Source organism: Mercenaria mercenaria, chromosome 12 (genome assembly GCF_021730395.1).
Source record: "Mercenaria mercenaria strain notata chromosome 12, MADL_Memer_1, whole genome shotgun sequence".
NCBI classification, from domain to species: domain Eukaryota; kingdom Metazoa; phylum Mollusca; class Bivalvia; order Venerida; family Veneridae; genus Mercenaria; species Mercenaria mercenaria.
Genome location: NC_069372.1, coordinates 31,831,434 through 31,857,815, shown reverse-complemented (window position 1 = coordinate 31,857,815; position 26,382 = coordinate 31,831,434). Strand labels below are relative to the sequence as shown.

The window sequence follows — 26,382 nt, the reverse complement described above, 5'->3', positions numbered from 1 at the left end:
TTCATCAAAATTTTTAACCAAAGTTAAAGGGGGCATAGGGTAACTCTGAAAATATTGCTGACAGACTAATTTCCCTTGTCATACATGTGCACATTGTTGCTATTATGCAAGAATTCCAAGTCTCAGTTGAATACCTTGATAGTGTTCTTAACTGTTCAAGATATATTTGACATTATAAAAAACTTTAAACAATGCCGACGCCGAGATGACTAGTATAGCTCTCCATATTCTTTGAACAGTCGAGCTAGAAATATATCAAGGCCATCCACCATTGTTTATTCTACTGAGCTACCCAATTTCGATAGTCATCTAGAGATCATTTCTACAAAATATTTTTGAAATCCAGACAACAGTTTCTGAGAAGAGTTTAAAAGGTTTTCCTTTCGGTTGCCATGGCAACCACAGTTCTGAATGGATTTTAATTCTTTGGGCGATTTTGAAAGGGGGCCACCAAAGGATAATTTCTGTGAAGTTTGGTGTAAATCTGCCCAGTGATTTTGAAGAAGACGACTTTTTAAATTTACAATAAAGCCATATAGGGTAAATAAGGCCTGAACTCAGGTGGCCATGTTTTTTACCAAAATAGATAGGCATAAGCTATTTTGGTAGAGGGTCACCTAGAGATTACTTCTACAGAATGTTTTTGAAATGTTGCTAACATTTTTTGAAAAGATTTTTAAAGAAATAAAAACATCTGGTGCACAATTTCCCATGCTGAATATCAATCCTGCGAGGTTTGATACTCTGGGTCAAATACTTTTTGAGATATGCACAACACTAATTCAGACGGACAGTTTGTTTTGTTTGTTTGTTTTGGGTTTAACGCCGTTTTTCAACAGTATTTCAGTTATGTAACGCGGGCAGTTAACCTAACCAGTGTTCCTGGATTCTGTACCAGTACAAACCTGTTCTCTGCAAGTAACTGCCAACTTCCCCACATGAATCAGAGGTGGAGGACTAATGATTTCAGACACAATGTTGTTTATCAAATAGTCACGGAGAACACACGCCCGCCCAAGGATCGAACTCGCGACCCCGCGATCCGTAGACCGAGACGTCTTTACAAACAGATAACTAGAGCTATCACTGAAGGCGATGAATGTACCCCCTGCATGAACTGACACAGTACATTGTAATTTGATGCACACAAGATTGCATAATCATGCAGACTGTATGTAAATAGACTCTGTATATAGTATAGTAACAACTAGTGCCAAGCAACATCAAGCCGCCAGTGTCAAAAAACAGGAGTTGCAATGACCCTTCTTACTGAGGCTATCATATTATCCAAATAAAAAAGGGATTGCAAAAGTGACAATGCTAGTTTATATATAGTACAACAAAGGAAATAAATCTTTAAACATAGGTCACCGCTTAGCGGTGCTGCAGGATATAAAATCATGAATTTTTTTGTGTAATAGATATATTAGTCTACATGATTTCTAAGCTAAAAGGCCTAATCGTTGCAAAAGCAGGATAGAGTTATGTTTCTTAATTTCAGTGTCACTAATCATTGGTGAAAAAACTGTTGCAGTTTTAAAGCAATAGCTGATGTAATTAATGGAAAAGTTGACATTAAATAAATATTAACAGAAAATGATTTTCTAAGTCCAAAAGTGGGATAATAATTACAAATGGAAAAATAGCGCGGTATGGATGTATGTTGCGCTAACTAATTCTCCTGGCACTAAATGATGGTTAACAAGTTTGCAAGTTTTAAATCAGCAATCACTTTGATAGTTTAGATAAATAGTGACTCAACAAAACTTTAACCAAAAATAAAGTTTCTAGGTAACCAAAAAGGGCAATAAATCTTGCAACAAGGCAAGATGATTTGTTTCTTGATGATCCAGGTCTGCGTTGATGATGAACAAGTATTCCTAAGTTCAAAGAATACTTTGATCATTATAGGAAACTAAAGAGGAATAAGTTGACCTTTTTAACATAAAACTTAACAAGGAAATCTGATTATTTCTAAGTCCAAAAGGGGCATAAATACAATTGCAAAAAGCAGGATGAGTTTATGTTTCTTGCTGGTTCCAGGGTCAACCTTTGATGGATTTAAAGTGTTTGGCATTTTTAAAGCAAAGGATTATTTGTAAGTTTGGATAAATGCTGATTTAAAAACATAAATTAACCAAAAAAATAAGTTTATAAGTCCTAATAGGGGCATATAATTTACAAAAAGCAAGACGGAGTTATGTTTTTGGTAGTCACTAGGTCTCTTAGATGTGAATGTTGCTAACATTGAAAGATTTCAAGTAATTCAAATGCAAATTCATTGATTATGTTTATGGAGTAAATATTTGACCTAACAAAACTAACCAGAACATTGATTGTTTTTTAGTTAAAAGGGCCATATTTCAAAAAGCAAGAGCGGAGTTAATAGTTTCTTGGATGTACAGGTCACCTGTTATGCAAGTTGCAACAACTGTATTCAATGTTTCAAAGCAATGTTTTGTATATTAGGAGAAAAGTTCGACCTAAACTAAAACATTAACCAGAATCGTTTTTCTAAAGTAAAAGGGCCATAATCTTGCAAGAGCGAGATGAGTCTGTTCATGCTAACAGGTCAGTTATTTGATGCAACAAGTATTGCAAGTTTCAATGTATGTAATAGCTTGTATAGTTTAGGAGAAAGCTGACCTAAAACATTAAGACACTTAACAGGCAACGGCGTTGCATGACCCCGTCACGACGCGACTCTAGCCACATCAAGTGATGCAAAATCATAATTTTTTTTCAACAAAATCAGATGAGCTAAAAACTCTAAGTCCACACAAAAATCCTTACCAGTAGAGACAGGTCAAAATACACCTCAAAATTGGATGTAACATGCATATTGTACTACAGAAAAGTGGTCTTGATTTTTCCCTACGATCAGTAATAAAAAAGTTACAATATAAGCTATTTATAGTAACAACAAAGGGAAGAAATTCTAGGTTCTTGCATTCCGTCTCATGATGGTGAACAATTGTGCCAAGTTAAATCAAAATCCCTCCATGCATGAAAAAGAAATGCTCTGGACAAAGTCATTCTTGTATCTGACCTTTGACCTCTTAATGTGACCTTGACCTTAGACCTAGGGTCTTGATTCTTGCACATGACACTCGGTCACATGGTTGTGAACATTTGTGCCAAGTTACATCAAAATCCCTCCAAGCATGAAATGCTCCGGACAAAGTAGTTATTGAATTTACCCTTTGATCTCTAAGTGTGACCTTGACCTTTGAGATAGTAACCCGCGCTTTGCGCATGACACTCCATCTCACTGAGGTTAACATTCATGCCAAATATAAACGAGATTGCTCCATGCATGTCAAAGTTATGGTCCGGACAAACAAATCCGGACAGATGCACGCACGCACATACACCGAACAGCCATTTGGACAACTATGTCTTCTCATCCGCAAGCGGGTGAACAATTGTGCCAAGTTACATCAAAATCCCTCCATGCATGCAAAAGAAATGCTCTGGACAGTCATTTCTGTATCTGATCTTTGACCTCTTAATGTGACCTTGACCTTAGACCTAGGGTCTTGGTTCTTGCGCATGACACTCGGTCACATGGTTGTGAACATTTGTGCCAAGTTACATCAAAATCTCTCCATGCATGAAGAAGAAATGCTCTGGACAAAGCAATTATTGAATTTAACCTTTGACATGGTTCATACAGACCTTCCCAAACAAGAGCTGTCGGAGGACAGCAACGCTCGGCTATTCAGGGGCATAATTTTGTAAAATGCCAAGTAGAGGTATTGAACCTCTGTACTGCATGTCATATCATGACAGTGAACAAGTGTGTGAAGTTTCGATCCTTTCCAATTTGTGGATACTGAGATACCAGCTTACATACAAAAACTTAACCAAAAACTGCTAAGTCAAAAAAAGGGACATAATTTTGAAAAAAAAAAGAGTAGAGTTATGGGACTTGCTTAGTGCATGTCAGATCATGACAGTGAACAAGTATGTGAAGTTTCAATCCATTCCCATTATTAAGTACTGAGATACCAGCTTACATACAAAACCTTAATCAAAAATTTCTAAGTCGAAAAAGGGGCATAATTTTGTAAAAAAGTAAAATAGAGTTATGGAACCTGTGCAATGTAGGTCAGTTTATCACAGTGAATAAATGTGTGAAGTTTCAATCCATTCCCACAAGTGGTTACTGAGATACCAGCTTACATACAAAACCTTAACTAAAAATTTCTAAGTCGAAAAAGGGGCATAATTTTGAAAAAAAAAAGAGCAGAGTTATGGGACTTGCTTAGTGCATGTCAGATCACGACAGTGAACAAGTATGTGAAGTTTCAATCCATTCCCATTAGTAAGTACTGAGATACCAGCTTACATACAAAACCTTAACCAAAAATTTCTAAGACGAAAAAGGGGCATAATTTTGTAAAAAAGCAAAATAGAGTTATGGAACCTGTGCAGTGTAGGTCAGTTTATCACAGTGAATAAGTGTGTGAAGTTTCAATCCATTCCCACAAGTGGTTATTGAGATACCAGCTTACATACAAAACCTTAACCAAATCGGGACGCGGACGCGGACGCGGACGCCGACGCATGGGCGAGTCCAATAGCTCTACTATTCTATGAATAGTCGAGCTAAAAATTCAAGTAGTTTTCAAGGAATTTTCAAGTAGTTTTCCTCCATTTTCAAGGACTAAAATGGGCGCAATGTCACTGTTGCTGAGACATGAAATAACCAATTTAAATCCAATTTAGGACAAAATTAAACAATGTAACACAAGATTTACCTTCAACGCATCGCGGATAAATTACACAGTGTGAAAATTGCTTGAAAGAGCATAAAATCCATAAAGTACAGTACCGTACCGTACTATCGCCGACTCCGTGGCAGGCCCTCATGGCGGTAACGGTTGTTTTTTTTTTGTCGTTTTTTAGTTTATTTTGGTCCGTTTATAATGTTTGTCCATTTTCACTTCGCACCCAACGAATTTAAGGACTATTTGCCATCTTTTGTAAGTTTTTTCCTAAATTCAAGTAGTTTTCAAGTAGTTTCTGACTATTACAAAATTCAAGTAGTTTTCAAGGAGTAGGCATCAAATTCAAGGACTTTTCATGGCCTGTGCGAACCATGTTTGATCTCCAAGTGTGACCTTGACCTTTGAGATAGGAACCCACAAAGTCCCCTAACTCTGCTGAACATTTTTCTGAAAGAACCTAACATGCACCATGCACAAGTAAGGTTGGTATTGTTTACTTGTGTGACGTTTCATTAAACTGTGTGCAATGGTTTGGGAGAAAAGGCTCACACAAGATTGCATATGCAGACTGTATGTATATAGTATATTAACAAAACAAGAGGGCCATGAAGGCCCTGTATCGCTCACCTGACCTATTGACCTAAAGACCATCAAGATTAACATTCTGACCAAGTTTCATTAAGATATGGTATAAATGTGGCCTCTAAAGTGTAAACTAGCTTTTCTTTTAATTTGACCTAGTGACCTATTTTTTGACCCAACATGACCCAGATTCAAACTGGATCTTGAAATCATCAAGATTACCATTCTGACCAAGTTTCATGAAGATACAGTCATAAATGTGGCCTCCAGAGTGTTAACAAGCTTTTCCTTTGATTTGACCTAGTGACCTAGTTTTTGACCCCACCTGACCCAGATTTGAATTTGACCTATAGATTATCAAGATTAACATTCTGACCTAGTTTCATTAAGATATGGTCATAAATTTGGCCTCTACAGTGTAAACTAGCTTTTCCTTTGATTTGACCTGGTGACCTAGTTTTTGATCCTACATGACCCAGATTCAAACTGGACCTTGAGAATACCAAGATTACCATTTTGACCAAGCTTCATAAAGATGCAGTCATAAATGAGGCCTCTACAGTGTTTGTGCTGGATTGAAATTTAGTATTGTGTAACCTAATAGCCGACTTGGATATTTTCCACTGCATAGTCATTCTGGTTTTAGGCACATCACGTGACTTGCATTTCGTACCATGCTGCAACAGTAAAATTTTGTTAGAAACCAGCCTGTAATTACTCTTAGATGCCTTCTCAGTCGCATCGATGTAGGTATTTTATGAAAACACTATCCCTTACTGTTATTCTGCTTGTAATTTGTAACTATGAGAGTTGTATGAACATTTTATTCAAGAATGTTGAATTGGCGGTTCGTACTTAGACTTTTCATACACAAGTAAATCTGGGAAATTTATATTTTAAACACCGTAAATGTTACTTAAATGGGTAAATTTATTTATTTGTCAGGTTTATAAACTACATATAAAATATTCAAAAGGTTTTTTATTGAAAAGAGAAATTTGCAGAATATAATATTAACAAGAGTGCCAGAATATCACAATATACGCCCGTCACAGCAAATTTCTTTACTCTAGCACCTGTATTTGCAAATGGAATTTTAATTTTGTGGTTGTTTAGTAATCATTGTAAGTCATTTGTTTTTCTAAGTCCACAAAAAAAACTCCTTACCAGGTAGAGATACCTTAAAATACACCTAAAATTTGAAAGTAACATCTATGTTGTACCACAGAAAAGTGGTCTTGTTTTTTCCCTAAGGTCAATTATAAAAAAGTTACAATATAAGTTATTTATAGTAACAAGGAAAAAAAAAAAAAAAATCCAAAAGATTTTTTTAAGTCCACACAAAAATCTGTACCAGGTAGAGATTGGTCAAAATACACCTCATAATTGGATGTAGCATGCATTTTGTACTACAGAAAAGTGGTCTCGATTTTTCCCTACAACTAGTAATGAAAAGTTACAATATAAGCTATTTATAGTAACAACAAAGGGAAGTAATTCTAAAGAAGGGAACTGCACATGACACTTCATCTCATGATGGTGTATAATTGTGCCAAGTTACATCAAAATCCCTCCATGCATGAAGAAGAAATGCTTCGGACAAAGTCATTCTTGTATCTGACCTTTGGCCTCTAAGTGTGACCTTGACCTTTGACCTAGGGACCTGGTTCTTGCGCATGACACTCCGCCTCATGGTGGTGAACATTTGTGCAAAGTTATATCAAAATCCCTCTATGCATGAAAAAGAAATGCTCCGGACAAGGTTTTCATTCTTGTATCCTTTGACCTCTAAGTGTGACCTTGACCTTAGACCTAGGGACCTGGTTTTTGCGCAAGACACTTCGTCTCATGATGGTGAACAACTGTGCCAAGTTTCATCAAAATCCCTTCATGCATGTAAAAGATATGCTCCGGACAAAGTCTGTGGACGCCGCCCGCCCGCCCACCCGCAAGCCAGGGGCGTTCCCATAATACGTCCCGTTTTTCAAACGGGCGTATAAAAAGGCTATGTCATTGTAAAACTGTATAACTTTGGTAAGGTCTTAGTTTACAAAAGTATTACTGTTAACAGTAAGACATTCCTTTGTATTGTTTCAGCTTTTACCACACACACGGCAATATTCACACACATGAGTACATACACATATGTTCCGTGAATAAATGGGTTTAATACTAGCTGTTCGTTGTTGACTTTCGTTTGTCCTGGGTCCGCGGTCCAATAATGAGGCAGCATAGTGTTAACAAGCTTTACCTTTGATTTGACTCGGTGATCTAGTTTTTGACCTGACATGACCCAGGTTCGAACTTGACCTAAAGATTATCAAGATTAACATTCTAACTAAGTTTCATAAAGATACAGTCATAAATGTGGCCTCTAGAGTGTTAACAAGCTTTTCCTTTGATTTGACCTGGTAACCTAGTTTTTGATCCCACATAACCCAGATTCAAACTGGACCTTGAGATCATCAAGATTAACATTCTGACCAAGTTTCATGAAGATACAGACATAAATGTGGCCTCTACAGTGTTAACAAGTTTTTCCTTTGATTTGACCTGGTGACCTTGTTTTTGACCCCAGATGACCCAATATCAAATCTGTTCAAGACTTTATTGAGGGTAACATTCTGACCAAGTTTCATTAAGATTGGGCCCAAATTGTCACCTCTACAGTGTTAACAAGCTTTTTCTTTGATTTGACCTGGTGACCTAGTTTTTGACCCCAGATGACCCAATATCGAACTCATCCAAGATTTTATTGAGAGTTACATTCTGACCAAGTTTCATTAAGATTGGGCCAAAAATGTATCCTCTAGAGTGTTAATAAGCTTTTCCTTTGATTTGACCTGGTGACCTAGTTTTTAACCCCAGATGAGCCAATATCGAACTCATTCAAGATTTTATTAAGGGTAACATTCTGACCAAGTTTCATTAAGATTGGCTCAAATTTGTGACCTCTAGAGTGTTAACAGTCAAATTGTTGACGCTGATGACGACGACGGACACAGGGTGATCACAAAAGCTCACCTTTGAGCACTTCGTGCTCAGGTGAGCTAAAAAGATAACTGTGCAGAATTTGTTCTGAAAGAACCTAACATGCTCCATGCACAACTAAGGTTACTACTGATCACTTGTGTTAAGTTTCATTAAATTGTGTGCATGGGTTTTGGAGATCAGGTGAACACAAGCTTGCATATGTAGACTCTATGTATATAGTATAGTAATAAAAAACAAAGTACCGTAAAAACATTTTCTCAAAGAATGCACAACTACTGCTGTTACTGATCACTTATATGAAGTTTCATTAAATTGTGTCAAGGGGATGAGGAGTGTTGTTGCGCACAAGATAGTGTCTACGGACAGACAGATGGACAGACCTATGTTTATAGTACAGTAATAAACAAGAGCTGTCTCCATAGGATAACACATGCCCCCGATGGCACTTTGAATGAATAGTTATGGCCGATGTTAGAGTTTAGGACCTTTGACCTACGGAGCTGGGTCTTGCGCGCGACACGTCGTCTTACTGTGTCACACATTCATGCATAGTTATTTTAAAATCCATGCATGAATGACAAAGATATGGACCAGACATGCCCATCAATGCACTTTTATGAAAAATGACCTTTAATGTCTAAGTGTGACCTTGACCTTTGAGCTACGGACCTGGGTCTTGCATGTAACACGTCGTCTTACTGTGGTAAACTTTCATGCCAAGTTATTTGAAAATCCATCCATCGATGACAAAGATATGGACCGGACATGCCCATCAATGCACTATCCTTTAACATCTAAGTGTGACCTTGACCTTTGAGCTACGGACCTGGGTCTTGCGCGCAACATGTCGTCTTACTGTGGTACACATTCATGCCAAGTTACTTGAAAATCCATCCATCGATGACAAAGATATGGACCGGACACGCCCATCAATGCACTATCCTTTAATGTCTAAGTGTGACCTTGACCTTTGAGCTACGGACCTGGGTCTTGCGCGCGACACGTCGTCTTACTGTGGTACACATTCATGCCAAGTTATTTGAAAATCCACCCATCGATGACAAAGATATGGACCGGACACGAAAATTGCGGACAGACCGACAGACGGTTCAAAAACTATATGCCTCCCTTCGGGGGCATAAAAACAAAGTCCCATAACTCTGCAATTTTTTTTTCTGAAAGAACCTTACATGCACCATGCACAACAGTTGTTACTGATCACTTGTGTGAAGTTTCATTAACTTGTGTCAAGGGGATGAGGAGAGAGAGTTGGTGCGCACAAGATTGTGTCTACAGACGGATGGACAGAAAACCTGAAACCAGTTTACCTCCTTACAACTCTGTTGTTCGGGGATTACAATTATGTGGCTATCCTTTTGTTCTCTCTATTCTTCTTTTAGACATGTAAGAGAAAAAAAAGCCAGAAAGTGCTTACAGAATGACATCAAAGAAAACGTATAGTTACAGTGTGGATGGATGGTGAGAGATCACAATAACTCACCCCGAGCACTTTGTATTCAAGTGAGCTGAAAAGTAACATGAAAGAGAAAGTACGATTTTTACCTAGGATTTCTGTTTGTGAACAGGGGATTCACTTTGATGTTCTTGTTGTCCGAATTATTCCTTGGAGAACTTGAACTTAAACACCTGCTGCTACATGTAACTGAAAAAGAGGTGAAACATTACAAGAGCTGTCAGAGGAGACAGTAATTAAAACCTATAATCTAAAGCTTTTTTAACATCAGGCCAGCAGTTTCTGAGAAGATTTTTTATTTCTACAGTAAAAGTTTAGTGCTGTTTCTTTTTGTTGGAAGGAAATACCACCTGTGGTCAGATTTAGGTTGTAAATTTTCAGAAAGTGCGAGACAAATTATAAACCAAAGATTTACAAAACTGGACAGAAAACTTGTTAAGCGGTCGAAAACTGGTTGTGCCGGGATACCCCAGCTTACCTTTACCTTTTGTTACCTTTTTGTTGACAGGGGAATTTCAAATGCCCTGGTATGGCTTATATTCCCCGTTCGATTTCACAGACACTTGGGGGTCAGCACCCCTCCCCCCTCCGAGGCCGCCCCTGACAACCCTCAGTCAATATATTGTTTTTTAAAACAAACTGCGCAAATGTCTCAATCATCCAACGACTTCTCTCTATTCTCCTATTCCTTGGACAAGCTATTTTGTGTTGAAAACACTCGAAGTGAGTTGTCTTTAGTTTTTCTGAGCATTGATAGAATACTGGTACTGATGATAAACCTGAACAGAAAATGAGGTTTTTTACCTGTAACTTTTTTATTTCTGCAAATTGAGATCAGTGGTCGGTATCAAAATAAAGCTTAACCTTTGCTGAAAACTTTACATAATTCAAATTTATATTTAGTAAGCAAACTCACACGAAGTGAGGGCCTGAAAGAGGTATGTAAAAAGGGGACTTTATGAACGTTGACTGATGATAAATTCGAACCCTTTGTCATTTACAAAATTTTCTTGGTATTATTATATTGAAACTCCCCAAAAAGCTGCAACAGTCATTCCTGATCAAGCAATGAAAAGTTAACAAATGTCAGGCCTTCATGTTTCGACAGTGAGCATGCGCAAAAAAACACCCTCTTCCCCAGTAATTTTGGATAAATATTTTTTATACAAATTTATGTAAGTCATTTATTTATACAGAATATTTACCAATTTTGTTTTTGTTTACACCAGTTGGTATTGTAAGTGGAAACTATTAGATGGTGTGTTCAATTTTATAAATAACCGATTGCAATTGAATATTTCCAGGGTGTTCGACTTTATCATCTGTCCGGGTTTATCATCAGTATCCCAGACTCACCAGTTTCGACGCACATAACAAGCAACATGGCCGCGCTTTTTCATTCAGTAACATACGTGACTCTATTAGATGTTGCATGTGCACTAACCTTTTATGCATTGAATCATACCAATAACATGTTCTTCTAAACAACTGACTGCCAGAAATCAAAAGGTAAACAACAACTAGTGTGGTCGGTCATACTTTTTTCTAGGGGTGGGCGATATACCGCGGTAGACCGGTTATTGTGATGTTTTTTCCGACGATACGATATTGCGATATGATTTTCGAATACCGGTTATTTTATAACATTAAGTAACACTAACGTAAACCAAGAAGATTCACAAAAAAAAACACCTTTTCTTGCCAGCATGATTCAACTTTGTTTTCATTTTTCTCCTTTCATTTCCGGTGCAGGTAGCAGACTGGATTACAGCTATTTTACGGACCCAATTCAACATAATAAAACCAATAAGAAAATTTAGATAAATATAATTTCGTATTTGTCAGCGACTCTTTAGTAATTTTTCTATCAACTAGAATTTATTATTCATACAACAGTTATACCACTTTCCTCGTTTATAATCGGTGATTTGAGCAACCTGTGTTATATGACTGTATCCGTAAACCGAATGTAGTGCCGCACAATAAACTAAATAACATTTTGACGCAGTCTACTTTCGCTTTTGAATATCCGGTAATCAGCGTTCTTTGTTTACTGGTATTTTTATTTATTGCGAAAGTCGAGCAAACACTTGTGTTGTTGATACTAGTCATTTTACTCATTTTTAATTGAATAAATTTGAAAAAAAAAACACATAATGATTCGTCATGTTTTTGTTCATAAAATAACTGGTACAATATATCGTAGTATATTGCAATATTCACATACAATATTGCAATATATCGCAATACCAATTTTCGTGGCAATACCCACCCCTACTTTTTTCTAACACACCTATTTTGACGCATCTTACATGATACTTGTTACGAAGCGTTTGATTGGCTTAAATATTTGTGCAATCACTGTAAGTAATGTGCTAAACCATAACTATCATAGATGCTGCAATAAAACTTGACACAAAAGCAGATGCAAGTAGATAATCAATATTAACGCCAAATGATATAAATAAATCTGAAAACAGTTTAACATTCATGAACATAAGGGGCTAAGAACATAAATAATCACTCTGCTTTTTTAATACACACTGTCTGATGTTTTTTCTTTCATTTTTCTGGACTGCAGTGTTTACAGAGGAATTTAGCACATTTTGTTTTATACAAAACTTTAGATGAACCCAGTGTTCGCAGCCTACTTGACAAGAGAAAAAAATGAAGTGTGTAGTAATGATCGCATTGATATATAATGCGTACACCTTCCAAAACAGTGCATAAAATAGTGCGACTACATATGTCACATGGCAGTGATGTGACCTTGATAGCACCATAGTCGGCTGCAGACGTACAACAAAATTTCCAGTAACTTTTTTAATCTAAGCTTCCACAGGGACGTTTTTAATATGGATGAAAATTTGCATTAGTAGAAACATTAAAAATCATGTATAGGGTAAATTTAAGGGGACGCATATTGCTACATTCACAGTTCATACAGAAATGCGGAAGGGGTGCATATTCAAGAAATCGATGGTGGGAAAATAAAAAACATATTCCTAACTGATATAATACTGATGGACACCTGTAATATTCATATTTGTGGATAAGGATGTGGTACTATGAATGTAATAGGAAACAGAGGTCTTGTGGAGTACATTCACACAAATATTAGCTTTGTATAAGGAAAAAAACAGGTTTTTTACAATAACATGTTCCAAATAATGTTGAAGGGATGAGATTTTTTTCTAACATACCAGGTTTGCTTAACATGTACAAATTTTAAACGCCACGTCATTCATTTCGGGATGGACGCCATATTTTCATTGATAAAAATGTAAACAAAAAAATCAGAGTGGGATTAGCATTGCAAGGGCATAATTCGACATTCTACACAATGAATTTCTTAGAACAGATATCTAAGATGCTACACGCAGCGGGTTAAATGCATAATGTCGATCACTTGAAATTCATCTGAAAGGTGTTAATTTTAGTCTATTTACATGGTTTTTAATTTTCCCACAACTTCTCGCGATTCACTGCAAATGTATTACTGCGCGACGAAAGGTAACTCTATAAACAACGAGAGACAACTTAGGTGTCAGCACGTTAGACTGGTCCCGTGTTTACTCTTACGTTCCATAAATGATTCATCGATATACAGTCTGGTACCAGGCTATCACACGTGTACGATTTTTAAAAAAAACATGTCTGATGATTATAATTTCTCATCAAATTAATGAATCCTATTCAGATATGTCTTTAATATTAGAAAATTATGAATTTCTGTAGACATTTGTCAAAAAATTTACTTACAGTGGACTACTTTGGCATCAAACGGTTCCGCTTCAGTGGAGGCCACTTCCGTTATACTTTTGACAACAATAACAAACACAAAATGAATCAATAAGTCACTTATAAACCACTGCTACTTAAATCAGTGTAGTAAAGTTGTTGTACAACATTATATATGTCGTTACATATGAGATAAAGTTTATCTTGGACAGCATAAATCCATAATATGTAGATGATATTGCATTTCAACTTTTTGACCCCGTTTTTTACGTGAATGACAGCATTCTCGTGCACTTCATGCAAACAGAGTTATGAAAAGTATGGTGGAAGATTCAAGACAAATTTAAATGACATTAAAGTGAGGTAACTGTATATATTCGTCCATTTTGATCATGACATTCTGCCCGTGTATTAGTAACTTTAGTGAACAAGATTAGAATGTTACTTTGCACATATACACATTGATGGACTCTCAAACCCAAATTTCATACCTTATTTAGGATTTTTAGACAATAATTTTCAAAAGTTGTTGAATGTGTTTTGATATTTAATGCATTGTAGTCATAATACCAAGTTAAAAATTAATAATGGCAACATTTCTAGCCTTATTGTAAGCTCACTAGACATTCTGTACGTAAATGTTTAATGTATTAAGGAATATACTCTTTTAGTTTTGAAGTGGCATTCCTTGACCACCGTATCTTTTCTTATGCACTACTTTGTAAACAAACTAAATAATGTGTTTTAGCTCACATATGCGAAATGAAGAAAGCAAGACATGAACTTATTTCACATTCTTTCTTTAAATTAGAATCTGTAGACATTGATAAATGTTTGGACAAGGTGAAGCATATATTTTCGCACCAAAGTCTTAATTGTTGATTTTGATTACACAGAAGTCTTATGTAATCAACAATAACTTCTTGTTCGTTTTTCTCATTTATTTTAGTGAGCAATCCTTTGGTACTATAACAGTTGAAACAGTATTTAAATTCATTTACCAAAACCTGTACTTTTGCAGGTAAAATTCTTAAATTCCACCCACTTTTTTCTAATTTCAAAGTATGCGTCCCCTTAGTTGATAAATTGATCAGGTCGGATATCCGGGCACTTTAGCGTATCGCGTTGCGTAGCAACAAGCCGAGGTGACAGCAAACGCTAAATTGTAATTGAAAAGCGTTTCTGTTTCATAGTGCTGGTTGTTTTTCTTTGCTTAAAGTTAAATTTTTGGCAATATAATAAGTCAGTGAATTTATATGTAGCATGATGTTTCCAGAAATCATACTGTGAAAGAAACTTTCTTTTTTAGGTTTCAGCGTGATATTCATCATGATCCGTAATAAGCTGCGAGTCTCATATTTGTGACGACGTGAAAATCACAATTTAAAAATTGGAGGTCTTTTAAAAATAATAAAATAGAGAATCTAGCTCACCTAATTAGGTTAATCCATGAACACTTTTCTCGTTCTATTTTGTAGCTGCCATTAAATAGTTCTGAAAGCCTGATAGCTTGAACTGTGGTGTCAAAAGTGATTCAGTCACGCAATTTAACTAAATCAACACCTTTTCTAAATTCTGATTCGTGTGAGATTTAAGGAGAGGTGTCAAAATTTAAAGCTTATAGTGCATTAATTATGGTAAATACTGAGAAGGATTTTTTCCCTCCAAGCGTATCAGGATCACAAAAATAAGATCTTTTGCATTAATAAACAAAGGGTTTTTTTTATATGTTACACGTGGAGATAAAATGATATATAATAACTGCATGCTAGCTCGTTTTACGAAAAGCCCGGACGTATCAATAAATTGATGACTTCTATTTACGAAAATACTGTCTGCTTTGTATAAATTGTCAATTATTAAAATGTGAACATAATTTGCATCATATTTTTTTGTATTGTTATAGACTGTCCAATTGACTGCTTCCACATACCATAAAATTAAAGCATAACATTCAGTCATAATCTAAATCACTATGGAAACCAATCAGTATGTGGTATATTAATGAAAATCAGTTTCGACCAGTTCCTAATGACTATCACTAATTAATAGATTGATTTCCTGTTTGTTTTATTCCTCTGATGTACCCCTTCGGGGCCTTATGGTAATTTCCTGTCTTATCCGTTTGATGTATGCCTTCAGGGTCTTATGATATTTGGAAGATGCACATTATTGTTATTTGCATGTCAATTATTGACAAAGGGATTAAGAGAGCTACTACATAAAAAACCTTAATTAATACACATAGATAGATTTATTTCGATAATTGAGCAAACATAACATAGTTACAATACATGCATATAATAAAATTTATAATCACATATAAAAGTTGTCATATGAAGTAATGTGTTATGAACTATGTCAGTCACATCAATATCAAGGATGACACAAGAAAGAGAAAAAAAATCTCTTATTTCCATTGTGGTCCTTGGTACCAATGGTCTGACATAGAGAGGCATGAAACATTAACATGAATATATATAAAAAAATTACCGAGTTCATTATTATAAAATAACGTATATGTTATGCATATGTAATTATAATTGCTCAATTTATGATTCTTAATTAAATGAAAGACATATAGGTATATAGTTCATTTGAAATTTTAAAATCAATTCACCAAACTAATTTTTGACTGGAAGGACATTTCACATTTCTTCAAAAAAAAAAATAAAAAAATAAAAAAATGAAAAAATAAAAAAAATACTGCAATCAGATTACATAGAATAAAGTATAAGTTTTCAACTTTATTTAAATGACTTTCATACTTAATGTACTTCAACATTATAGTATTTTACATAAAACAAAATAAAATATATCGCACAAAATACATTTCAAAATGGCAACAATATAATTATTTCAGAGCATTAAAACATTTAGAAAATCAGCTTATTTTAAAAAGACATAAAAAATCAGAAAATTAATTTACTTATTTATTTGATCTGTTCATTCTTGAAAAGAAAAAAACATTCTCTGAAAGATGAAAGAAACAACTGCTACGATTTTAAACAAAGAAGTTGAATAAAAAAATTGTTATGTTCTCAGATATTTAGTTTAGTTTAATATTTATATGCAAACTGAGAAAATGTTGAATAAATTTGGAAACTTGTTTTAATTATTATAACTTATCCGTAGCGCCTAAGAGCTGACAATACATAATCTGTCACTTTTTCCAGACCGTTTTAAAATGCCACAAAATCAATTATTACAAAAACCTTACTTTTTTTGAAAAATATACAGATTGTACCACAGCGTAAGGACTGTAGATAATAAAAAAAATTACTCTTGATTTGTTTTATTTGAAAATAAAAACATCACAACCCACACCGCTAGTTAATTCGCTACGAATTGCCGGGTCCTGCTTTCACCTCCAAGGTGATTTGCATAATCGACTGCTCCGGATGTGACGTCATGCCGACCTGATCAATATCTTCAAATCCTGAACTTCCCAACTTTTTTATCGGTAAAAGTAACCATGATGTTTTCTGTCATTACACCGAGTAACTACGTCATCGGAAACCGAGTTAATCGAGAACGAGGTCAAAACAAAAATGGCGTCGAAATAGGTGTGCGTGAAATTATGCCTGTTTCTCGTCGATTCGAGCTTTCTCATCGATTCGAGCCCTTGTATTTTGGTAAAAATCATGCTCAAGTAGTATGTTCTTCCATCAGAAACTTGTGTCATTTACATTTTAAAATGCCTTGGGAAATATTAGTCATGAAACCACTGGGAAATTGAGCAAATACCTCTTTTAATATTTTACATCAAAAATTGCTTATTTCAAAAGGAAAATACACAGTGGGCAATATTGTGACCCAAAATTCCAAATTAAAAGCATCCTGAGCATATTTTGACTGTTGTAACAAGTGAAAAAAAAGTCAATCTTTATAGAAATTTGCTTTATGGAAATAGACTGTGCAAACATTAACACTTATTGACCTACCAAACAAAGGGCTCGAATCGATGAGAAAGGTTTAAAATGATGTGGAGTTTGACCTCCTTCAGTCTTTTGCAAAAAAGTTCATATAAAAGATGAGTAACATTGTAATTCTTATTGTCCATTGTTAAATGCAAATATTTTTGTACCTAAAAACAAAAAATATTTAATTGAACAGGTTTACAAAAATATGCACAACCCTAAAAGATTTAAGAGGCTCGAATCAAGGAGAAAACAGCATACACGGTGCGACGATACCAGTATGGGGATTTTTTAAACATGTTGAAATGGTAACAGAAGTTGTTGTATGATCGAGACATGTGCTCAGTTTGATTTAAAAGGCGAAAATATATTGGCTGAAGGTTGGCTGGGGCGGATTGGGAGGGGAACAGGTTCTGACCGCCAAGTGTCTGTGTTCGATTTCTGTATTTTCTCGTGTCGACGGTAGCTTGAACAACTTTGTCTTTCTACTTCAATAAATAATTGATCATTTATAATGAAATATCTTATGAAAATACCTGAACGTGACAAAGCATTGCATGAAAATGCTGACGTGTCTAAAAATGCTGGTGAAATCAACCGCAAAGATACGATTTTATTCATTTTTTCTCTTCTTGCAGTGAAATATAACTGGATAATCCCCGTACCATACCCGTACCCGTACCGTACGTCTTTCCATGGAACAGGGTAAAACGCAGACGACATACAGATAGACCACATACTTTCCCTTAATATGCAGGCCATATAGGTAAACTAAAGAAGGAATTGGAAAACGCAGACGACACAGAATATGAATATAATAAAAATGTATGGGTTTAAGTGATAATTGGAGTATTTTAATGTTTGAAGAGACAAGATGTATTTGATCAGTTTATGACATAAAAGATGTACATGAAATGAATAGTGAAAAATAAATAAATGAACTCCATAATTAACTTGTTGTTGTTATTCAAAGTAAATTTTAAATAAAAAAATGAAGTAGAGCAAGTATATGTATTCTACATTTTTGAAGTAGCTCCATTCTTCTTGGTGAGTACTATTATAGCTGATAGATAGTTTTTATCGTGACCATTTCGTGATGGATAATAATGTAGTTTTATAGAGATTACTCTTTTAAATATTTACTTATGTATAAGAATATAAAATTCATATATATATATTTGCATTTAATTGAAATTTAAATCAGAACAGATGAGAATGTTTAACATGTGTTGTGATCTTTATAATATTAGTATAAAATACCTAAGTAAGCTTCTGTGAACTTGTGGCATGAAAAATTATCAAACTGAGTCAGAAGGCCTATATTTGCATTACAAGATGCAAGTAACGATGTTAAGTAAAAAAAGGTGTGGCAATCTCTTTCTAATGCACATGAAACTAAGGAAAATATTTAGACTAACTTTCAGTAACACAGATTTTACATTAGCCATTCCCTTGCTAAATTTCTAAAATGGACTGCCCCATCTTTCAACATGGACAATACCATTTATAGTTCATAGGGGTTTTCTTGAAATATTTACGGACCAAAAAGCAAACAGTGCAGATCATGATCAGCCTGGTAATACTCTGAGATATAGATCTAATAAAACCCAGCGCTATTGATTTATTCTTATTTCATATGTTATAAAATTACTTTTCTCATAAATATTAACAACTGGTCAAGAAAAATATATTTCAATGCATGATTTCTATTAATCAATAAGGGCATTATACGCCTTTAACTTTCACCTATAGAAGAAGACACTTCACAGGATATGTACATGTATACTGATTTAAGAAGAGTTGAAAAGATTTAATCAACACCTTTTGACTGACAGTAATAAACATATAATCATGTTATATTTCACTAAATGGATTATAAAATCAATCACCTTGTATATTATATACTATAATTAAGCTGGCACAGTCTATCAACACCTCCACACATGACAAAACAACTGTTAGAAGTTTTCTTGCACATTAAAAAAATCGCAGTAAAGACATCTATCATCAATAGATTAAGTGTCTCATCTTACAAATGATGATGCAAACTGGTTGCCGTGCGAATGCTGGGTACATATAAATTGTGCCTGTGCTGTTCTAGTATTTATTTACAATTTGTTTAATTTAATAGTTACTTACTTTTTGGTATCATATACCTTAATTTCTTCGTGTAGATTTTCTGGATATGTTTTATATTTTCTGGCAAAAGATAATGTTCTTTTTTTTTATTTCAGAATTCTTTTAGTTTACTCTTTGTTTATAGTTGTTATTGCTTCCCTTTAAAGGCCTAGATTTTGGTAGTACGACAAGGCATTTTTGTCTTCACCAGCACAGTTGGGGGCTAATGACCATCACAGTACGGCTCCAATAAACAAGGGTCATTGTTTATTGGAGAGTCAGTCTACCTTACAAGTGTATCTATTAGTGAGAAGGGGAAACAATGTAATTTATTTTAAATTAATAAATAATTGATAACTTTTAAAGTTATACTAGGTTTTTTTGGCATTTCTATGTAAAGAAAAATATTTGTTGATCAAACACAATAATAAAATAATCAGAAACTTATTTTCACAATAATGAAATAATGAGAAACTTACTTAAAGAAACATGCAAGTTTTTATTTTTTCAAATTCTGTTGGAGAATTGTGATATTTCTGAAAAAATGTGACTTTCACTCATCTAAAGCTTGCAGAATACTGTAAATAACATTTGTCTAAATTGAAAACAGAATGTGAATTTCAAAGTTACAAAGCAAAGCATGAAAAAAGTCCCTTTTGGCAACATACTGAAAATGAAAATTGAGTATAGATGGAACACAATAACTTCACATTCAAATAATGTTTATTACATGAATAAATGAAAATCAATTTCCAAATCGAAATTATTATTTTGATATTATGTAGATGATAATAACTATTACTTTAATGTTATAATAATGATAATAATAATAATAATAATAGAAATAATCATAATCATAATTATTATCATTATTATTTTCAATATTATTACTGTATCTTTTATCATCCTATATGTAATATAATAATAATAATGATAATAATATACCAATGATATATAGGATGATAAAAGATACAGTAATGATATTGAAAATAATAATGATAATAATTATGATTATGATTATTTCTATTATTATTATTATCATTATTATAACATTAAAGTAATAGTTATTATCATCTACATAATATCAAAATAATAATTATTATTATTATCATTCCACATTTACATTACTACATTTTCTTTCAACTCCACTGCACACATCTTCATGGTCTAGTTGGGGTCCCTGCTGTGCTAATTGCCCTCTAATCAGTTGCTATTACATAATCGCTGATAAGCAGCAGATAAGATGGGAGTTCTATATTGATTTTTTTTTTTTTTGGGGGGGGGGGGTGCAATTATATAGTAGTGAATCTAGGCCTTTAATAATTTTCTTCGTTTCTTGATTTGATTCTCATGTCGATCGCAACTACTCTTTCTATGTTGTAGATTTTTTTCTGAAGTAATATCCTAACTTATTGTATTGATACCCCTAAAAACGAAGTTTAGGGGGTATACTGGAGTCACCTTGTCCGTCCGTCTGGTTGGCCGTCCGTCCGTTCGTGCGTAACAAATCTTGTTCGGAGCATAATTTCCAAAGTATAAAAGCTATTGACTTCATATACAGATAGATCTTATTGAGGGGAAATGCAGTGCTATTTTTTATTTTAGTTTATGCATGTTTTTTTGCATATACATACATGTGAAATGTGAACATACAATTAGGGTCAAAAGTTCTACAAACATAATAAGTCGGCCCTTCCCAAACACAGTGTACTTACATACAATGTGTAACAAATAATTTACATAAAATTACTGAAATGTCTATACTTGTGTATATGTAACTGTTATAATTTGATTGCTATGCTATGCAATTGAATTGTATGAATTATTCGCATTTCTAAAATGTGACATTATTTCAAATAATATAGTATTATAGTTATTATATATGTCATGTCATGTCATGTGGTTATTTATTTATAATGTATAAATTATAACATTTAGTGTTGTTTTCATTGCTTCTTTATGTCCGTTCCATGTCCATCTGGCTGCGGGTTTTTGAGTTTCACCAACTGACAAACTTCTGACTAAGAATTACTTAGAATTGCCATATTAAACAGAAGACAAGAGAAGACACAGACTTCCACTTACCCTGTTTAAGACGGCCTTTAAACATATCACCCCGCTTTTCTATGCAGTCTTATAACTCTATTTCTTATTTTTTACGGCAATATGCCTTCTTCAAAGAAACAGATTTTGACAATTAATAGATGTAACTAAAACAAATTTTGTGCAAGATCATTTTTTTCTCTGAATAAGGCATATTGCTGAAAAATGTAGGAAACAGAGTTTAAAAGTATCAAGTGATTTAATTTCCTCCACGACTAATGTGACATCCTTTTTTCGATTGACGATTGAAGCGTTGTGACAAATTTGTTACTGTAATCATGCTGGACACTGTTCAGATGTTGCTTTAGACCCAATGTGACAGGTATGGTCATACTGGCACTAGCAGTCCTCTCTGTTTGTAACATAATGGTTGCTTTTTCAAAAGGTTCCAGGATGCTGCTAAGTTCATTTAAGATCTTTCTGTCATAAGCAGAAAACTGTATAGCTAGGCCAAGCTCGCAAAGCTTTTCTTCAGGAACAGCCATTACTGAACGGATCATTGTCAACTGACTATTCCATCAGTTTGCATTAGCTACTTGTAAGCGCTTTTCATCTTCCAGAATTTCTGAGGCGAATAGATTTCCTTACATGTGCAACAATCTTTGAGACCTTTGCTATGACCTTTTTTTAAGTTGGCACCACATTCATCTAATCCATCGTTGGTGACAAGCTGTAAGCTGTGTGCATAACATCTCTCATGTTAAGGAAATGTTGATTCAATGTTTTTAAGCAGACTTGCCTTGCTTGATACAACCTCGCGTTCGTGGCATGAGTCATGATAAGAATCGCTGTCTTCGCAAGATTCATCATCATCATCATCATCATCATCATCACACTCCTCATCTTTGCTGCCCTGTCTAGGGGAGGAGAATCCAGGAACTGCACATTTGAAGGCCTTTATCATGTTAGAGGCATTATCATTTATTACACAAAATATCTTATCATTTATGTCAAAACTTGAAATAGTGTCTTCATACTCGTGAAGATTGTTTTCAGCGGTGTGTTTTCCTTTGAATCGTTTACACGCAATCATAGCAGACTTCATTTCCCAGTCCAGTATATAATGTGCAGTTATTCCTAGAAATCCTTTCATAGATCTATTGGACCAAAGGTCAATAGTCAAACAAATGTTTTCAGCTCGCTTTTGTTGTGACTTCACGGTATTACTTATAAGCCTAGCTTTTTCATGAATAACCTTTGATGAGAGGTGTCTTCTACTGGAAACCTGAAACTTTGAATCCAGACTTGCAACATAACACTTGATGTACTGACTGTCTACAGTAGATAATGGTAGAAGATCACCAGCTATAAAATTCAGAAGTGCATTCATTGATTCCTTCTGTTTCGGGTCGCTATGACTGTATTTGGTTCCGACCTGCTTTATAAAACCTGTTATCTTCGGACTCAATAGACTGTCCTGGAATTTTCGGCCAACAGAGTCCAAATGAATTTCTCTGTGCTTTCTCTGAAAATATTATCATTATGTTTTAATCATTATGTATAGGTTAATATAAGGAAGAGCGGTGCCTTTGAGTGATAATGGCCCTGGCAAGGTGGCTATTATCTTCTTCCAGGGCCATTATCACTCAAAGGCACCGCTCTCCCATGATTTACCTGTTTATTACATGTTTACTTATAATATGGTAAGAAAAGTTTAGTGTGTCATTTTTATGAGTACTGGCATCTACTGGCATAATAATTTTCAATTTTTCAGTTTCTATATTATATGTATAAGAGACTATATGCTGTATAAAATCAAATGCCTTGATAGTTGTACTATGTTGCTTATAGCATTATTTAGGGTTGAAAAAAGTTATATCATGAATATACGACGTTACGCTCAAGATAGTAAAACTAAAAACTGAAATGTTTGCTTTTTTTACCTCCATGAAACGTCATTATCGATAATGGCCCCGGGGCTAATTATGATAATGTGATAATGCATGACGCAATGCGATAATGGAAGAATTTTCAGCACAAATTTGTTACTATTTATAGGTACTCATGTAATAATGTCGGTTTATGGTAAATGTTAAATTTTGTAGTAAAATGATATGTCTATAACATACAGTCGAACATGGGTTAAAGACCATCTGCTGCTTACAAATACCATTATTTTAAATATTTATCATTCTTACCGATAATGTTTAGGTAACACGAACATAAATGTAAGGTTTTGATAAAAATATACACAGTACTTTAAATACAAATTTGATTATTGTATCAAATAAATATTCAATAATTACCTTCAAGTGTGTGACGAAGTTTGATGTTGTCCGGTAGCTTCCTGATATAACAGATGAACAGTGACGGCACATTGCCTTAAACGTCTCATTTTTGTCAAATACATTTTGTGGAATATCGAACTGATCAAGGCTGTTCATTTTTGTAAAATGAAGTTTTGGCTCTATTTGAACGCGATAAAACAGGTATTTTTCACCTGATGGACATGACCAATTAACACTGAATTGTTAACACCTCTCAGCAAGCATTTGCATACAAAGCTCCATGGTCAGTGGTTAGATGATGTTCTTACAGTGCACAATAGATGGATTAATTAAGATAAAGTCTTAATTGATAGCTTTTGACGACTGTGATTGTCACTTTTACAGTTATAAGCAGGTAATTGGGTATGGTAAAATTTTACTCAGTTAACTGAATAGGCAAATAAGATATTTTCTTATAATGATGATGATTTCTTTTTAATATAAAGCTTTGTTAAAAATGCAATATTTCCTGGTATTAATTTGCTTTATCGGTGCTATATTAATAATAATAATAATAGTCCGAACCCCTAAGGGTCTATGAGTTCGATTAAGAGTCCACTTGTGTAACTGGATGGTAGATCTACTAATAGATCTAATATGATAATATGTAACGACTAGGTCAAACTCTTCTATATCCAATTTATTCAACCGTTTACTTAAGTAGTACAGCAACACATTCTGAAAGCAAAGGTTAAATGATATTCAATACATGGTCAATCATATTAAAAGCAATACACAATACATAATACATATATTCTCGTAAGTACCGTACATTCACATTTAGAACATATCAACAAACGCGTCTAGTGGCCAAATAACCTATTTGTCGTATAACGTAAACAATACTTATAAACATATATAGTTACATATACAACACATTTAGTTATACATCCAGTTACACATAGAGTTACACATAACACATCTTGTAACTTACCATCTAAGGGATGAATGCTCTGTAACTGTACAATTCTCAAACAGGCTTTATTCTCACCAGTGACTGTTACTTGATACTGCAAAGTTAAATGTTAGCAGTGGATAAAAGACAGAAATGTGATTGCAGAAATACAAGTGTCACTCTGAATCTCACTTCTTTATAAATCATGAAATTCACAATTCCAAAGTTACTAAACTCAAAGTGAACCCAATACAAAGATTTAATTCCCTGTACAATAAATCAATCAATAAGCAACAACAGGACAAATACAAACCATTGGAAATACATTTTCTGGCCACTGGTAAAAACACATCTTTCCAACAAAGACTAAAATGGCTGACTGACCAGTATTTTCAAAAAGGTCACAGGTCAATTGAAAACCACCAAACCGCGGTAAAACAGATAACTCCTGATAGGGTAGAGATACAAGGTGGACAAGGTTGACGGAGTTGTCTCCCTTATGAACTCTTAAGTTTTAATAGAAAACTGACCCCGTTACATACTTCCCTGGCCTGATAAATGACGTCTCGTCATTTGTCTTATAAGTCTCAGGTCTGTCGATACCTAAGTACATAAGTGTACATAACTACCCTACTCTAGTCTCTAACTCATAGCTTGTATGAGAAATACTTTGACTTACACTTATACTTTAATTACTAACTCATAGCTTGTATGAGAAATACACTACTTACATGTTAAATTACACCTATTGTAAAACATGCTTTTCTATAATCTCTACTACCCTTGTTTGAAATGCGACTTCGCATTTAGATAAAAACAACATCATTTTTATTTAAAATTTCATAAAATACAGTTTTATTTAAAATATCACATTTCATAATTCAATGTCATTTCATAACAGTAATGTTTATCGTTTCATTACAGCTTGTAAAAGTCGATGTGCCACTTCTGTATTTACCTGATTCAATATACCTGATTCCATAAGGACATTCATGGCTTGTATTTTGGAATCATAGGGTCTTGGTATCATGGAGTACATCTGGTAATCTTCAAGATGCGCTGGTAGTTTCTTGTCTCTACCTGAGCGTCTGGGGGCTGGTTTAGGGGGTGGCTGTGGATCTGGTCTAACTTCGGTATCTTCTATGAGTTGGGCTTTATCATCTTCGTGGTCAACATTGTCTGTCTTCTGTTCTACAAAGTTCTCATCTGTTGATTCTTCTTCCTTATCTATAGGCTCATCATTCCTGTCGTCTGTTATCTCTGCTGTTTCTATTTCTGTTACATCTCCATCAATTGCTCCTTCGGCAATAACCTTTTCATGATCGTCCGAGTGACTCTCATCTGCTGTTCCTTCTGTATCTGGTAATTCATCCAGAATAACATTTGCATCTCCGTCTTCTGTTACACTATCTTCTAATATTTCTTCTGCCTTATCTGAAGATTCTGATTCAGAGGGAATATGGGCGTCCCCAATTTTATTTGTACTTTCTACAAATAATTCTTCCTAATCTGATTCATCCTCTGAATCTTCTCCGACGTCGGTATGAATTCTGTT

General features: G+C 34.4%; 1 protein-coding gene across 3 annotated transcripts in view; it reads right to left on the bottom strand.

Annotated features, from left to right (window-relative positions):
* Nucleotides 1–25,201, bottom strand: part of LOC123533927 (39S ribosomal protein L18, mitochondrial-like) — a 54,528-nt gene extending 29,327 nt beyond the window's left edge. The window contains exons 1-4 of one of the 3 annotated variants that reach the window (XM_053519559.1): nucleotides 25,141–25,186; nucleotides 24,867–24,942; nucleotides 23,912–24,610; nucleotides 21,022–22,896 (exon numbers count right to left, since the gene is read on the bottom strand). In XM_053519559.1, the coding sequence (XP_053375534.1) occupies nucleotides 22,366–22,896; nucleotides 23,912–24,049 (669 nt within the window). In that variant the 5' untranslated portion in view covers nucleotides 24,050–24,610; nucleotides 24,867–24,942; nucleotides 25,141–25,186 and the 3' untranslated portion in view covers nucleotides 21,022–22,365. Of the gene's footprint in view, nucleotides 1–9,872; nucleotides 9,973–17,980; nucleotides 18,140–21,021; nucleotides 22,897–23,911; nucleotides 24,611–24,866; nucleotides 24,943–25,140 lie in introns of those variants that run through there. The other 2 variants (XM_053519558.1, XM_053519557.1) reach the window with 2 other exon arrangements.
* Between the last annotated feature and the right edge of the window lie 1,181 nt (nucleotides 25,202–26,382).